At 43.1% G+C, this 17406-nt stretch overlaps 1 protein-coding gene across 4 annotated transcripts in view; it reads right to left on the bottom strand.

Annotated features, from left to right (window-relative positions):
- Positions 1 to 12201: 12201 nt before the first annotated feature.
- The window catches only part of LOC144383665 (anoctamin-1-like), a 31489-nt gene continuing 26284 nt past the window's right edge, over positions 12202 to 17406 (bottom strand). For 3 of the 4 annotated variants that reach the window (XM_078082129.1, XM_078082130.1, XM_078082131.1), the window contains 7 exons: positions 17244 to 17344; positions 16947 to 17089; positions 16663 to 16815; positions 16460 to 16512; positions 14650 to 14834; positions 13643 to 13748; positions 12202 to 13422 (listed from right to left, as the gene is read on the bottom strand). In XM_078082129.1, the coding sequence (XP_077938255.1) occupies positions 13159 to 13422; positions 13643 to 13748; positions 14650 to 14834; positions 16460 to 16512; positions 16663 to 16815; positions 16947 to 17089; positions 17244 to 17344 (1005 nt within the window). In that variant the 3' untranslated portion in view covers positions 12202 to 13158. Of the gene's footprint in view, positions 13423 to 13642; positions 13749 to 14649; positions 14835 to 14932; positions 15033 to 16459; positions 16513 to 16662; positions 16816 to 16946; positions 17090 to 17243; positions 17345 to 17406 lie in introns of those variants that run through there. The other variant, XM_078082132.1, reaches the window with a different exon arrangement.

Below are 17406 nucleotides of genomic sequence, written 5' to 3'. Positions count from 1 at the left end.
ACTTGCCCAACACGGCTCTTACACATCAAACTAACAGTAACATTTGAGCACAACACAACAGAACCTAGAAAAACACACAAACTTAATGAAAAAAAAAATCTCACGAGCTACTTTCTATCTGCGCATGATGGGTATGGTTGCTAGGTTGTAACTAAGGACTCGAAAGGGCCCGAGAAGCTAGATGGGAGCAAGTCAGGCTACTACCATGGCAGAAGCTAAAAAATCTAAAACTCATCATTTTCATTCAGAGTTTTTTTGTGTATTCGAATGCAAAGTCCATCTGTCTTATCTGCAATGCAAACGTGGCTTTACCAAAGAAAGGGAATTTGGAGCGGCATCTCAAAACGGTCCACAAGAGCTACGATACAAACTTCCCAGCCAAATCACCTATGCATGCCCGAAAAGTCCAGGAGTTGAACAGTCCGTTTTTACCAGGCCCAACACCAAAAGTAAGGCTGCAACCATAGCATCTTATCGAGTCAGTCATGTTCTTGCAAAAGGAAAGAAATCTTTTGGTGAGATTGTGAAAGTAGCGTTCATGGAAGCTGCAGATGTGCTCTTTGCTGATTTTAAAAAGAATGGTTTTTGGACGACATGAGTGTAAAAGAAGAGCTGCTGACCATTTTGCCTTTGAAAGGGCACACACATTTTTCAAGTTTTCATGGAATTTGCTAAGAAGACCCAGTTGTCCCTCTTCAAACTCGTCTCCATTACAACCGATGGGGCTCCAGCTATGGTTGGACGCACTGCTGGGTTCATTGGATTGTGCAAACAGTGTGAATCTTTCCCGGATTTCCTAAATTAACATTGTATAATGGTATTTGGTATAAAATGGAGTATAATGGAGGAGACAGGTGCAGAACACACAGATCTGCTGCTGCACACAGACGTTAGGTGGCTCAGCAGAGGTAAATATCTGGAACGGTTTTCTGAATTGTTGCCCGAAATTAAAGAATTTCTGAAACGTTCAAACCATGCTGGTCATGCACAGCTAGAAGACAGTCAATGGCTGTTGGATTTAGCTTTTCTTACCGATCTGACTGACAAGCTCAATAACTTGAATCTAGAGCTGCAGGGTAAGGAGAAACACATCATGAACACGATCAGCTCCGTGAACACCTTTAAAAAGCAAGTTACACCTGCTATCAAGCCGGTTGCAACAGTGTGATCTGCGGAACTTTCCACACATGGACACAGAACTTAAGCGTCAGGGCAAAGACTGTTATGATGAGCAAGTGCAGAGCATCTTGTCAGAATTTGACAGGCGCTTCACTGACTTTGCATCCATTGAGCCTGTTGTCAGCTATCTCTGTTTTCCATTTGGGGAAAATATAGATGTGGATTGTATAACGTCCAAAGTGGCATTACTCTTCAACCTGGATAGCTGTGCTGTTGAGAATGAGATCCTCACACTGAAGAATTACATTGAGATCAAATCCAGAGCAACACCTGACATGAATGTCCAGTTCTGGAATCTAATGCAGAAAGAGAAGTACCCCAACCTCAGACAAACTGCAGAGAATTTGACTGCACTTTTTGGATCAACATATTTGTGTGAGTCTGCTTTTTCACATATGAAAACCATCAAGTCAAAATACAGATCCACCATGACTGATGACCACCTTGCAGTCTGCTTACGGCTGGCACTCAGCTCTTACTGTCCGGACTATGAGAGACTATAGTCCTCCTCTCAGTGCCAGAAATCCCACTAAAGGTAAAGAAATACCACTTTTCCAACTCGAATTAGTTCTTATAAAAAAGAATAAAAGAATTAGGCATTGGATTATTTTGGTTGTTTGTCTGTTGTGTTGTTACGGGCCAGTCCTAGGCCTACTTGTGCTTATTCTTTGCTGGAATAAGCTCACATTTACTTCAAAAATGTATTATGATTGTTAAAACTCTATGTGTCAGAAAACAGTGTCCTATATAGGTGCTCAATAAATTGTGGCTACGCTAGGGCTTTCGATATGGCTTGGTGGATCTCGATGCACCAATCGACTTTAAAAGTAGATCTTGGTTCAAAAAAGGTTGGGCACCCCTGCCTTAAAGGGTTTGACAGCAACTATGTGATTGGTTTAGAGCCACAGCGCCGCCTCTGTTGGTCGTATACACCTGGGTGCAGCCAATCTCCACTGATTGGATAGTTCTGGGAGACCAGCTGAAGCATATTTACATTACGCGTGGCATAATGGGAGTCTTACTTCTAGAACTACCGCTTAAGCGCCATTTCAATCAGGACAGACTCTGTCTGAATTGACAAACATTTATTACACAGCATAATATTGAAATATTGCAGAATCTTTGGCGGTTGAACTCCATCCTAAACCGGGATAATCAAGGGGCCGTGATGCAGAGTTCTGCTATGCATAAAATGAACAGTGTCTTACCTACCGCCGCCCCAGCGTCCTAAGCAAAAGAGAACATTAGTCACAAGATAAATGGTTTATATCATCACTTTAGGTTCGCTAGCCAGAGTAGACCCAGTGAGTAGTACAGCGAAAAACACCCACCAATGTATGACGGGCCGTGAGGGACATTATTCAGAATACCCTCTGACACACACTACTGGAATTCTATACGCTCACACACACTACTGAAATGCTCTCTCACACACGCATATGAAAATCTCAGTTAAAACAGAAGGTGTGCGGCAATAATGTCAGCTCAACCGTGTGCTCAACAGGCTTCAAGCAACTTAGCCGAAGCAGCGGCGTTACTAAACAATATATTGGCCTCAGCGGAGACAATCAGAACATTGTCTAATGCCTCAAGTGTTCAGCAGCAGCCGGTCGTTTTCCGCGGCTCCAGGTGTGGACACAGTCGACAGCCACCTAGCAGCTCTCTTTCCGTCCCGGCAGCGTAGCGGCGTGCCGCTGTCTGCCGCGGGTCCAACCGGGAGACACTGTGCATCCCGCTATCAAGCGCAGCAGCACTTCGGCACGTGGACATCCAAAGGCATGAGGAGAAAAAGGTAATTATACGTATGGAAATGATCTTTCGTGTGCAGTTTGCTAGCTGGCTAGTTCACCTCTAGGACACTAGCCTAGCCTAGCTTACTGTATGAATGAACGAATGAACCAACGAACAATATTTAACTCAAAAGGAGTAAGCGTGGGAATTGGGTTAAACTAAAACCAGGAATGTAGTGTATATGTGAATGGAATGTATTGTAACGGACTGTTGTTAACATGTTCCGTGAGCAGGGATGCACTTTACAGAGTTTGAAAGTTTAGTGAAGGGCAAATGTTTATGTCGCTCATCCTAGTGCCACCTATGGGAATATGTTGTGGTGATGTTTGGGTACGGTGGCCGAGAAGGTTCAGACAAAAGCCACAACACAAACGCAAATGCCACAACACCAAAATACAAAAGAACTTCTGCTGTGACCTCATCTCTCTTCTCAGGCATGCCAAGAACGATTCTCATGCTACGATCTTTCCTCAGTGGAAGTACCTTTCAGGAGGGAAGAAAGGAACCATAGTAATGGTAGTTTTTGTCGTAGAACTTGCTGTTACGGGACACACATCTACCTTGCTGTACACAATAAATTGCTTTCACTTACTCCATAATAGGACAGACTTCTATGTCTTTATGCACGAGCACACTCCAGCGCATTGGTTGGGAAAGAAAACAAACATAACAGCATTGTTGTATGATTACACCAGAGGGGTATACAACGTCAGTAGTATATAACTGCCAGTGTAGCAGTATAGAGGTGCCACCCTTTTGGCAATTAACGCCAGGTGGCTGCAATTAGGTGGGCTGGTTTAAAAGTGGCACGCCTCCATCAGCTCTTCCTCTAGTTTTTCCACTCCAAAAGCAGAGAAGATTTAATGTTCGAAATCCTACAATCCCTTTTCAGAACCGATCAAATGCGGATGGCAGTTAGGTTTGTGTGGGTCCCTGCCCATGTTGGAGTCGAGGGACATGAGGAGGCGGATAAAGCAGCAAAAAGGGCGCTGAAGTGTGGGAGAAATATAGTCGATATAAAGATGAGTAAGGCAGAAGCTAAAGGGGTGATTAAGGGACAAATCAAAACGATATGGCAGAATGAATGGAATAAAGGGAGCAAAGGAAGATATCTGTTTAAAAATAAACCATTGGTTGGGAGTGTAGGAGCTGGTGGACGAAATAGAAAAGAGGAGAGGGTAATGACAAGGTTAAGAAATGGCTATACTGGTCTTAACAGTTCCCTCTATACGTTTGGGAAACATCGAAATGGAAGGTGAGAATACTGTCAAGAAGAGGAAACTGGACCAGGTTTTGATGGCATGTCAGAGGTACGAGGCAGAGAGAGAAGTCCTGAGAAAGGGGCTAAGAGAGCTGGGAGAGGCAAATATAAGTGAAATACTGAAGAAGGGCATTAGGGACAAGTGTTGGGAACTGCTGTTGGCATATTTAGAGAATACAAGACTAACAGAATTTGAGAATTTTTCGGTTTTGATTTGGTTGAGTTCTAGTAAAGGTTTAATTTCCTTAAATCCACACTCCAGATTAGTGGGTGGCGGTAATGCACCCGAAAGTTGTTTGCCAACCGCCATAAAAAGCAGAAGAAGAAGAAGAAGAAGCTCTTCCTCTTGTGCGTCATTTCCGGGCGACTAGATGCATGCTGCTCTGTGCTCCCGTGGCTCCAGTGGCGTATTTGCTTGGTAAATGCCAGCAACAGCCAGTGTCCTCTCCTTCCCTCCTCCCTCCTCCTGTGTCCTAGAATAGAATGGACGGAGACGCTCGTCGGTGACGTCAGATGCTTCATGTGTTGTTAGTGTGAGTCGTAAAGGAAAACTTTATTAAACGAGCGATGCTAACGGTTAGTCACATGATCACCTGCGCGAAAGAGGGCAGGAAACTGAATTTCACCCTCCTGCTCTCTGCACCTCGGCCGACACACACGACCCGCCCCCCATGTCAGTCACATGCATGCCACGTTCACTGGACAAGCACACAGTAGGAAACCAGAACATCATAACATGTCCCACACAGCAGCTGACAGTGGGCCGCACTAACATTACACTTTCATATTAAGGATGGGGCCACAAAATATCGTCCCGAGGGCCGCAATTGGCCCGCGGGCCGCGAGTTTGAGACCCCTGTATTAGACGATCACAGGGGATGACGGGACAAGGCAGGAAGTGAAGTTACCCGGGGACACGAGTGGCAGAAAACTACAAAATATAACATGAAGTGAACCACACCGTGACAAAGCCGACATGCGGAAATACTTAAAGTGCATCTCTTCGTCCATATTCCTCATAGGTTATAAAAAATAAATAAATAAACGACTTCACAGTGTGTTAATCAAAGTTTTCAAAGACACTGAACTTGTGTCAATTCATCTGAACAGTGTAGGCATTGACATTAGGGCTGGGCAATATGGAGAAAATCAAATATCACAATAGTTTTGACCAAACACCTCAATGACTATATTGTATGGTTGACAATTGATTCATTCACAAAATATCTTCCACATTTAAATTTCTGATAAATAACCATCATAATGTGGATATAATGACTAAGTGGTTAAAGGCAAATAATAGAACAGTCTGGTAAATTCAGAAAATTACACTTTACTGTAATGCGGCCTTTGAAAACAGGAAAAGACTAATCTTACCATGTAACGATATTACGCTTCAAAATCACGATATGTATAATATTGAAATATTGCCCAGCCCTAATTGACATCTGTCTGAAAAAAATTAAACAAGCCCAAATCCAGTGCTTTCTCAAAGTCCATGTAGATCTTGAAATGAGCTGGCAGCTTTAGTGTTTCAAAGCATGTGGAGGACGTAGGAAGGGTTCCCTCAGAAATCTCCACTGTCAGTTCAGGAGGAAGCATCTCCCAGCCAACCCAGAATGTCAGCAGCTAGGCCAGGGTACCTGATGAAGCTAAAAGTCATACAATGGATTGAAGACATTTAGTTTACTTTATTTGATCATAAATATCCATTAGACATAGAAGCATTTGTAAAGAGAAATAAGGTTTATACCTGTTTCAATGAACATCCTTAGAAAGCCAGTGATGCGGCATGTGGTGTCAAAGTCTTCATCATCACTGTCCTCAACTGGCCATGTGATTTTTTTTCTAGGAGCATCTTAAAGAAAACAAAAATTGTAATTTTAAAAAGGGAGAACTTATTTTGGTGAAGGACTATGCAGATCACATTCTTGGAAAATGGAAAAATAGCCAGCTCAGTCATTGAAAATAGACGTAAAATTCATCAAGTTAAGTCACAAATGTAACTCAATTACTGACTTACCTGGGGTGTGAACTGCATTTCAGCCATTTTGGGGAAAAGTGGGACAACGTCTGGCCTAGATGTCAGCAGGGGCCATACCATTACATCTTTCAGTCCCTTTCTCAACTGTTTAATTTGGTGCATGGTCCTCCCACCGACCCATATTAAAACCCAAATTTGACAAAAGTTCGCACAGTAGAAAAAATGTTAATAAAAGCACAATAAAGTGCCTCATAAAATCCATTAAAACTCTAGTACTTAAACTCTCGTGTTAACATTAACAAGCCAGGGTTCAGAATACATTCTATAATTTCAACAAGTACAGCAATGAATTCTGTCACTTAACCAGCAGGAACTCACTGCATGGAGTAGAAGTTTATTATGTAGCCATCTCCGATTTGTTTTGGTGACTGCCGGAAGATCCCAAGACATGGAAAGATCTGAAACTGTCTTTCTGTTCTGGTGTAAGTTCTTCATGTTCAAGCTAGAATAAGGACCATACCATTTATTATATCTGCCCAAGCAATACTTTTTACATGGCAAAGTTTCTTTTAGGTTACATACCAGTTCTATGATGCTCCTGATGTGCAGATCAGGACAGTGTTCAACAACAACAGTAGCCATGTCAGGGTCCCCATTGAACAGTACATGAATTACAGCAGGACTTAATCCTGTAACATGGGGACCGTCATGCAGAAAGGTGTGGGCCAACATCCTTCCTGCAACCCGGAAGAGGTTGCTTTCAATCAGTGCCTCTGATGCTGCTGGAACAAGATGGTCAGGTTCACCCTCAAATGGCAGTGTTCGGCCCATTCCTCCTGTAAAGTACCAAGAGAGCAGGGAATAAAGTCACAACAATTAACCCCTTGAATACATAAAATTACATTATACAAGTGCAGTACCCGTTAAAAATGTGCCTGTTTGGAACGGGCGATTACTTGGCCTGTGGTATTACTGCTTGTAGAATTCACTTAAACCAAATTGTAGCCTTCTCCAAAATGACTTACGCTGAGTTGACATAAAAACGGCATTCAACAAAAACTATATATTAGAAAAATAGAAAAACCCAGGTGCATGTTATTAATTGCCTGTAACTGTATTATCTTATCCAACTACATCTTACAAGCGTTATCTTTCTATTGACTTTTCAGTTACACACAATCTTATAGCAACACTATTGTGATGACACATACCACTGTCTGTTTCTCTGTTTCTTTCAACTGCTCGTTGACAATCACTGCTGGAACTACTGCACTCTCAGCTGATGTTTCAGACCTCACTGGAACACTGTCACTGACTGGGGCTGTCTCACTATCATTTTCTTCCCTTTGGCCTCCCTCTTGTTCTCTTTCCTGCATGGGTGTCCTTGAAGTGAACACTATTGAAATGATGGTCATACTGGCTTATTTGTGTGCACAACACTCTAAGAGGACATATTCCCAAAGAAAATGAATATGCTACCCTTGCATTGCTTTAGGAAGTACATACCCATTGCAGCTCAATCTGTGCAGCTTCATCTCTGAAAAGGGAACCTCCTTCTGACAAGTGATGCAGGGGATGACTGGACCAGAGGCAGGACGTGAGCTCTCCTAACAAATGGCTTTTAACTAATGATTAAAAGTCACCAGTAATCTTTGTTTTGATTATGTATTAAACTTGGTCTCTATACATTTATGTACACAATCTAAGGGTAGATCCTGTTGAAGTGGACTTATGTAGATTGTAGCCTGTCCAATCATCGTCGATGGATCTTTCAGATAGGCAAGGGTGTATCCAGTGCTGGTACACTGAAGCAATGCAAGATTTTCCATTAAAGCCTCCCCCTTGTTGGAGCTTCGGAAACACTTCCATCAGTTTATTTGTTATAACCAGGGGATCGTGGTTATTCCCTGGAGAAAAAAATAAAATAAAAATCATAACTCGCGCGTAAATCAAACATCCGCGAGCAAATCTCCGTCTCGCGCGTGATATTTGCTCGCTCGCGAAAGGTGAATCTCTGCTCGCGCTTAAAGGTGTTTTCTACGCGCTCGCTGTTTTTCTTTTTGACAGTAAGGGGGCGGAGCCAGTCACCATGGTCTCTACACCTGATTGGTTAGAAACCCCGTCTTTGGATTGGCTGGAGCGATGCATTCACACAACTATAGAAGCCTATTTCCGCACTAATGTAAGGGAATAGAAAGTCAGATTCAGACTGACAGACCGGTCTAATAAGTTGGTTCCGCCTACTAACTTTTGATGGGTCAGTTTGACAGTTTTAAGTAATTCATGAAGCGTAAACGCAGGATCATGAAATGTGAAATAGTTATATATGCATTTTACATACAATGAATCAGTATTTTAATTAATTAATGACACATTTAATTACTTTTATTTATTTAATTCTAATTTTAATTAATTAATGACACATTACATTTTTTAATGGTGTGTTTATTTATTTAATTGTGGCACTTTTAGTCCTCCATACTAAACATGGATATATCTTTTCAATGTGACAAGACGCATCCTCCCAATTTTGTAGTCTGCCAGGGGGTAAGCATCATGTAGTTCTTCTGGTCCAATAAAGTCCCACTTTCTTGCCTGGCGATCATAAGCTCTACAGTGTTCAATATACCGTCCACTGAGCTTCTTCACAACAAAGATCAACTTGTCTTGCAGTATCACCATTTGAATGATATTATTGAACTCTGGCAGTCCTCCCAGTGAGCCATGGATCAAAATCATCCCACAGATGTAGTTAAGTCCATTATATGTCACACCTTTGGCCAAGCATGCTGTGTCTATGGTTGAAGACTTCTGTCTCAGAGCACTGCGTTCCATAGTCCTTGCATCTCCACATGAAGCGTAACACTGGGGAAAACAAATAGATGGCATATCTTTTGTGGATTTAAATAATTTGGGGGGAAATGTGTTGCCAATCATTTCAACAGAAAAGTATCTCATTAAATGTGGCCAGCACTCCGAATATTTATCCAAGTATTCTTGTCTTACAGCAATAAACACATGCCTATATACACATTTAAAGGGTTTTGGTTGTTGCAAAGAGGTTAAAACAAGCACCTTTTTACTACTGCTATTTCAATGGCACTGTATAACTGCTTTCTGGCGGTATAACTTACCTTAGGTAGTCCAATAAGTTCTCTCTGAGCCTGAAGTCACCACCAATGGTCAGTTAAAAATAAGAAAAAAATAAAAACATTAACATTACTATTTTCTGTTGAGTGTTAAGCTTGAGTTGGGTACAGTTTATCTATAATAAAACCTTACCCCATCCAGTAATTAACTGTTTGCATAAAGACCATAAGAGAAAACATAGCAGAAGTTGACACAAACCTCACAGCCGCTTATTAGCCCACTAACACAGCAATACTGAGCTGGGTACCACTTACCTTAATGTTTGCCTACGCGACATATAACTGTGGTGTTTTCACCGAGCTAACGTTAGCATTTACCACCACCCCCCGACCTAATTTAGTCTAAGAATGAGACCCCGCACTGCTGACAAATGTATGAACTACCGCGTCAAACACGCACACACCGGCTGATGTAACGTTAGTCTTAACAGAGACCTGGGTGCAAGTTGTATAATTAGCTTGGTAACAAGCTAATGTGCCTCCGCGCTGTACGAGAGGGGAGGTATTTACAAAGGAAAACGTGCAGGCGGCGCCAGTAAATGCGGGCTTTCCCAATTTTACGTAACGTTAACATCAACCACATTTCCTCGAGGTTGTGGTGTAATCCAGAAAGTGCGACCGGGCAAACCTTGTAGCTCGAACCAGGGTAACAGCGTGGAAGTGCCACCTCCAATGTGGCGCTTATCCAGATCCCCCCTCCCTTTTCCTTATGCGCTGGTCTCCCAGCAACCACAACAGGCTGCGTACATCCTCCACAGGCTCACGATCCACAACCTTATGCCCCGCACCAAGCAGGACCGCAACCAATGACGGGGGCCCCACTGTACGGTGGCTACAGCCAACCGAGAAGACAGTGGGGAGGGGGCAACCAAGGCCGAGGTAGATTTAATGGGGGGCAGTTTACATGTTGTAGCATGTTCATATTTCTAACTTGTATAATTTTGACGGAGAGCAAGATATTTTAAGTTATTTAAAGTTTATTTATTCCAGAATACCATTTCTGTCTTTGTATTTATATTTATGTTAAAATAAACATTTAGTTTTAGTGTGTTCAATAAATGTTTATTCTGTTCGGCCTGTGTGTTTTGAATTTTTGGGCCCCTGTGCAATTGAGTTGGGCACCCCTGCCTTAAAGGGTTTGACAGCAACTATTGGTTGGTTTAGAGCCACAGCGCCGCCTCTGTTGGTCGTATACACCTGGGTGCAGCCAATCTCCACTGATTGGATAGTTCGGGGAGACCAGCTGAAGCATATTTACATTACGCGTGGCATAAAGGGAGTCTTCCTTCTAGAACTACCGCTTAAACGCCATTGCAATCAGGACAAACTCCGTCTGAATTGACAAACATTTAATACACAGCATAATATTGAAATGCAGAATCTTTGGCGGTTGAACTCCATCCTAAACCGGGATAATCAAGGGGCCGTGATGCAGAGTTCTGCTTGGCAGAATCCCCCCAAAAGATGAATTTAATATGCATAAAATGAACAGTGTCTTACCTACCGCCGCCCCAGCGTCCTAAGCAATAGAGAACATTAGTCAATATCATCACTTTAGGTTCGCTAGCCAGGAATAGACCCAGTGACTAGTAGAGCGAAAAACACCCACGAATGTGCCAAGATCGGACTGGTCACGTTAGACCCGGAGGCAACGGGTCACAAATCCGCAGGATCACATGATGAGTCACACAGGGGAGCAGCCATTTATTTTCCCGGTCTGCGGTGAAAAGGTGTCTTTTTTTGGGTCTCAGGCTCAAGAGAATCCACATACCAAAAGAGAGACCTGATGGTTGCTCAGCCTGCTTGAAGGATTTCAATGTGAACTCAAATGACATGAGGGTCCACACTTGGAAAACACCACACGGTTGCAATGTTTGTTTGTGAAAAAGTTTGGATTGATGTCATCCATTAAAAAAACATGATAAATGTGTAGCCGCAAGCAGTGTATGAAGTTGCTGGTGGAGCCGAGTTGTTCAATCGTCATCGTAAAACCATGTTTGGTGGCCATAATAACGGGCAGAAGGCACATTCCTTTCGGGGGGTGGGGGGGCTTATGTCCGGCAGCAGAAAACTGCTTCAAAAGTCAGCCTCGTGCTGTGGTGGGAGCCCAACACCAGCTTCTACTTTTTCCCTTCAGCCCATTTTGTCTGTCTGGTTTCTGTCTGAACATAAGACAATTGACCCAGAGCCTCCAAATCCCTTCCCCCTTTCGCTGAAGGGGAGCTGACGTCTGTAACGCTTCCCTCACTTCAACGCGCTTGTTAATGTATGTTAGTAGTGATCTCCTCTCCACTTTTCTTAAATCATCATCTCCAACTGGTATTATACTGGTTATCCTTCTCCTGTTCATCTTTTAAACTAAATTCTAGATACATGACCAACATGACTTTCTCTTCCGACCGAAAAACAAAATTTTATTTTTTTCGTTCAAATTCACAAATCATTACTATATTCACTTTAATGTTCCATAATTATATATTTATGTAATAATGACCATCATAAACTACTGTGTGCTTTGGAATCACTGACAATCGAACATTATAGTAATAACTGGGAAACAAATAAATGTACAAAAGTACAGAAAACACTTTCAGACGTCGTACTCAACCCTGGTTGAAAGGTTTCTCTTTAACATTTTAAAGCGGCTGATTCCACAATGCTTTTACATTGAAGTCAATACAACCTACGTGATCTACAAGTCGTCTGTAAACCTCACTTTGCCACCATCCCTCTGTAGAGCTTTAGTCGACGTTAACAGTTCATTCTGTAGCTCAGGTTCTATCTGAGTGAGCTGAGTGAATGATTGAACCAGATACACATACTGTCCTGAGTCAAGATGCTATAGAAATACAATATTTATTGAGAGTATACATTTCCCGTCCTCTCCTCCTTTTATTAGGCAGGCGAGACCAAGTCATTGCTTCACTCACAACAAGAGGATGTGCGGGATGCAACGCCAAAGCGATTCAAATTCAACGTAGTTAGAAGCATTTCTGCAGAGTAACGTCTTTTTTAGTTTTCAGTATTTGTGTTCAATAATAAAAATACCAATCTACAGCTGCAGAGAACTAATACCGAGATACAATGGCAAATACAAGAATGAGACATTTCCCATTGGTTACATGAAAAAGTGCACGTTGCGTTGTACACGTAACACCGCGTAGCTACCGGCGCTGCACTACGCCGCGGCGCCAATGTGAAGTCCGAAATGGAAATTATTTCTTCAGCTCTTGAAGGCAAATTGTTGCTATTGTGAAATCTGAAGCCCTTTTTATTGGTCGCACATGGAGGACGAGAGGCGACCACCGGGCAGTGAGCACACAACCAGCCCCGTGTCTCGTTCCGTGGGCCTGACATCACATCGCGTGGTACTGATGATCCAACCAAAAAGAGGTGCGAAGGGATTCTGTCCAAGCGTCCGTAGGTGAAGAGGAATGAGAATGTGTTGAAACAATTATTCTTATTTTTCCTTTTACTTCTCTTTGATGTGTCCAATCAGGGCATCTGGCGAGATGAATAAACAAGTTCCAAATCTTCCCTTCAACTACTCTTATTTACAGACACTGAGCATGCATTCTTCTTCTACATTTTCTCAAATCCTCATGCTAATTTACTGATCTGTGAATGGATTCACAAATGCTGCTACGCGTGCAAAAAGTGTCGATTGGGACACTTTGCGACGTGCATGTGGCTGCTGGAATGTTCTGAACAAAAAAAAGAACAACAACACAGTTTGGGTTGGACTCGGCTAGTGGGCTGTGCTCCGCAGAAGGAACAGCTGATTGTTTGTAGCACTAGAGGCTGTTGGTGCTGTTGGTGTGCAGACCCGAGCGGGGCTGAGCGGCCGTGCTGCTGCTGTGCTTGTTGTTGTTGCTGCTGCTCCAATTCTCCTTTCCCTCCACACAGGACCTGCGCTCGAGATTGCCGGCCTTGCCTTGCTCCTCTTTCAGGAAGAGGTCCACCAGCAGGATCTTCTCCTTGTGGATCTGGAGGCTGATGTCTTTGGGGATGTCCGGTATCAGCCAGTCCACAATGTCGCTCATGAGCATCACGACGTTCTGGTGGAGATGAAGGCGGGAGAAAATGTCACATTTGTTCTTTGTTTGTAAAGTGTGTGTCTTCCGCCTCTGCTGTGATATCTTGGTGTTAAATCATAACGCTTAGGGAACATTTTAGTCAGAAGGGGAAAACTTACAGTAGATTTTTTACTTACCAAATACAGTTTGTAAAAAGAGTCGACACTATCGGTTTCCTACTTTTCTGCATGAATCATCTTACCTGGAAAACAATGACAAAAGCCAGTCGGACCGCCAGCACTGCCCAGAACTCCTTTGAGATCTCGTACGGAGTGGTTGACCAGGGGGGGTCTCTGTAGTCCTTATACCTTTTTTTAGAAACAAAAATACATGTTATGATTTCATCTTACCAATAGTATTCATGTGAACCCAGACTTCCACATAACCTCGGAAAGTTCCTTGATTGATTTAAATCCTCCAGCACAGCATCAGGACAGAAATTCAGTCAATGTCAAATCTGAAATGTAAGCTCATACTAAAATAAAATAAAATAATCTCACTCTGGCAACCCATGTGTCCTTATGGTAAATGCACTTATTGTCACTCGCTTTGGATAAAAGCATCAGCTAAATGACTAAATGATGAAATGTAATGTAAAAAGAAACCAGCTACCAACACTAACCCCTTTTATATATCTCCCCTGACCCCACAGACACACACGTGCACACAGACATAGACAATGGAAGAAGTGTAATGATCCACACTACCTTCTTTTCTGATGCATGTGAGCAGAGCATATTCCTTCAAAAGTAATGTAAGTTACTATAATTTGTCCTCAAAGCAGTCAGGCGAGTAAGTTGGTTGTTAGAGAACCTGAATATGTTGTCGGATATTTTAGAAGTTGAACCTCCACGAGTGTATCTTTTAAGTTAAAACTAGATCATAATTTGAGTTTCTGAGTAAAAACTGAGGTGATGTTTAAAGAGAAAGTGAATCTTCTAGTTTTAAAGTTTGATTTATAGTGAAACCATGGATTAAGTTAAGGCATACAATAAATCAGCATAGACTTATTGTGACGAATGCAGATGAGGTGAATTTTACAAGCTACCTTCAGACTTTGGAAACCACATCAACAATGTTAGTTATTAAGTGCAAAGGATCTTTAAACATTGGTCTCAATTAATGACACCTTGTTAGAAAATGACAGCGGTTCGCTGGTGTTTTAAATGCTAAACTTGGTTTCATGGCGAACTGAGACGGATCTCCCACCTGCACATCTGGACGGGGTGGCCGAGGTACAGCGGGTCCATGGGCTCTTTGCCCTGCTGGAAGTGGCTGACGTTAAAGTAGGACAGCGTGTTGTTGACAAATCCGTGCATGGAGCCGTCGGGGCTGTACATGTACTGGTAGACCATCCGAGGGATGAAGTCTGAGGTGAAGGAGATGACAAACGCCTGGGCGGATGGGGAGGTGGTGATGAGACGGTGGGTGTGGGAGGGGGTCAGAGATTGGGGAAGGATATGAAGTTAGAATGTGCAAACGAGACAGTGTGGAACGGAACAACATACGTGTCTGGTTGAAATGAAAGCATCCACTCGTTCATCAGATGAGGCCTCTGAGAGTCGACTCTTCTCTTCCCTCAACAATGCTCACTGTTGAGCAACATTCATTCATTAGATGATAACTGTACCTGGATAACACACCTCCCAGGTTTCAGACTGAATTATAGGAGTCAATGTTGGATTTACCCATTAAACAGCTGGTTTGAAAAAAAACCTACCTGAAATCAGAAAAAAAAAACCGGGTGTAACCAGGAGGTTACACCATGTGCTGTCGGTGGAACCAGCATGGAGCCATAATCTAACCTCCACAAGAACCAGGAGGGATGCGATTATGTGAAAACTCATATCTCATACTTAGTTTATTGCCTTATATAAGCCTTATTGTATTGAAAGGAAACTAAGGTTGAAAATGTGGAAAAAATATTTGATTTAAGGCTGGCGCGTGTTTCTGCGTCTTTACGCATCGTCGTGTCGACGCACTCGTTTCATTTTTCTAAAAGGCCTGCGTGGTTTGCAGAGCAATTCACCTCCAGAACAACAGGCGGAGTGACGTGTTTTGTTGAAGACGTCTTTGTGTGTGGAAGTCGTTGGTTGCTTTATTTATCTCTTAGCTCTTCAGTCTGATCCGTTCTCCCGTAAACATTCTTCGTTTTAATAATGGCGGGATTGTGCTAATGAAAACGGAAATGTGAGACTTTGGAAAGGACGTAGTTAGCAGACCAATCGCAGGCTGCAGGAGGCTTGCGTCTCTCTGAAAACGCAGAGGCATAAACTAGGCTTAAGCTACAAAAATGATATTTTTTCAGTTTTTTAAAAGCCAATTGATGTTCTGGGTAAAAACCTCCAGACAGAAGTGCTTTGAAGTAGCCTCATAATATCCCACGGGGTGTTTTGTTTGCCAAGTGGAACCCTCCTCACTACTCTGCATTACAAAGTCCCAAAGCAAGCTGTACTCGCCGACTCAGACGCTGTGCTTGACACTGGCTGATTAAAAAGCTTGACCATGTGCCTGACTACTGATCGCCATTGGCTGATATTTAGTAGAAATATACAATCGGGACATTGGTATTACTGGTCTCCACCTAATATCTCTCCTTTCTAGTCTTCCAACCGCTCAAAGAGCTCCGACACTACATGTCATCATTCACTCATTTTGAGGTCAAGTGTCCGTCCCGAAGGACCCACGATCCTCTGATTGAAAAACGACCCTGCTCTCCCCTGAACCGCCGCCACATGTCTCTCACCGCCCTGATGATGCAGCGTTGTGGACAACCAATCCCTAATGAGCTAATAGCCGACGTGCTGATCGAGGCTCTATTGAGTGACGGTATGAGGAGGTGACCTCCTGCTCACTAAACCATGAGCTGATGGACATCCAGGACACGTGGGACTCAAAAGACTAGAGCCACAAGACGCTAGCGCTCAGTTGCATTTCAAGTTTACCATTTTACTTCCTTTAACCGGAAGGAAACCCTCCAAGTGCACTGCATGCATTACAACTTATGTGGTCTACTTACGTTAATGATGACGGCCACATTTGCTACCCCTCTTAGTAAGTTGTACCATATACCTGTAGGCACAAACATACGAATCAACATTGTTTTAACAGAGACGGAAAATGTGTGTCTGATGATCTGAACATAGCATTATAGAGATGTTTATGGGTTCCATGCTCAGGTTCTGTCTGTGTAAGAGCTACAGGATGTTCAGTAGAACCCACCAATGTCTTTGGCTCTCGCTGCCACCGGCCTTCGCAGCTCAGTCACAAACTTCTTGGCATCCAGTCGTATCTCAATGATGTTGTTGAGCAGAGCGAAGAGCGGGGCCAGGGGGAAGGACGCCACGAACAGCGTGACAAAGCCAAACTGGATGACTGAGGACACACACATTCCACAAAGCATGACAAAAGGACCTTGTGTGTGTGACCTCTGACCTTTCCTGATAACTCAGCCACTGAATACGGGAGCATTTGGTTTGTTCTTTCATTCACTGAATGGTACTGACTCATTTCCATGTATTCCGGCGTTAAGCCAGCAAACGGCTCCAGGAAGTGGTCGGTTTCGTATCTCTGCAGCTTCTTCTGTCTCTCTTCTTCCTGAAAAGCCCCTTGCTTCGACCGAATGTAGCGAATCAGCTTCTTCAGCTTGCTGAGGAACACACGCACCCACGAAATGTGAACACAACAGCGTTTTCCTGAGAGTTTGTATTTGTGTTGAGCCAGGATCATCACTACTGCTGTAGTCATGGTAACCTACGGTCACCAACGTTTATTCTGTTTTTCTCAAAAGATTCCATACTCACGGTACGCCAATCTCAAAAAGGTTGTTCTGTATTAGCTGCTTTCCCAACATGGTGATGCTCAGCTGGATGCACAGCTCCATCAGACAGCCTCCGTGAGCACACTGAATAAAAAACAGAGCAAAGCACAGGAATGGTGAAGTACAGCGCGCTGCACGTGGGAGGA

This window comes from Gasterosteus aculeatus, chromosome X (genome assembly GCF_964276395.1).
Source record: "Gasterosteus aculeatus chromosome X, fGasAcu3.hap1.1, whole genome shotgun sequence".
Classification (NCBI taxonomy): domain Eukaryota; kingdom Metazoa; phylum Chordata; class Actinopteri; order Perciformes; family Gasterosteidae; genus Gasterosteus; species Gasterosteus aculeatus.
Note: the sequence above shows the minus strand (reverse complement) of the source record. Positions and strands in the feature narration are given on the sequence as shown.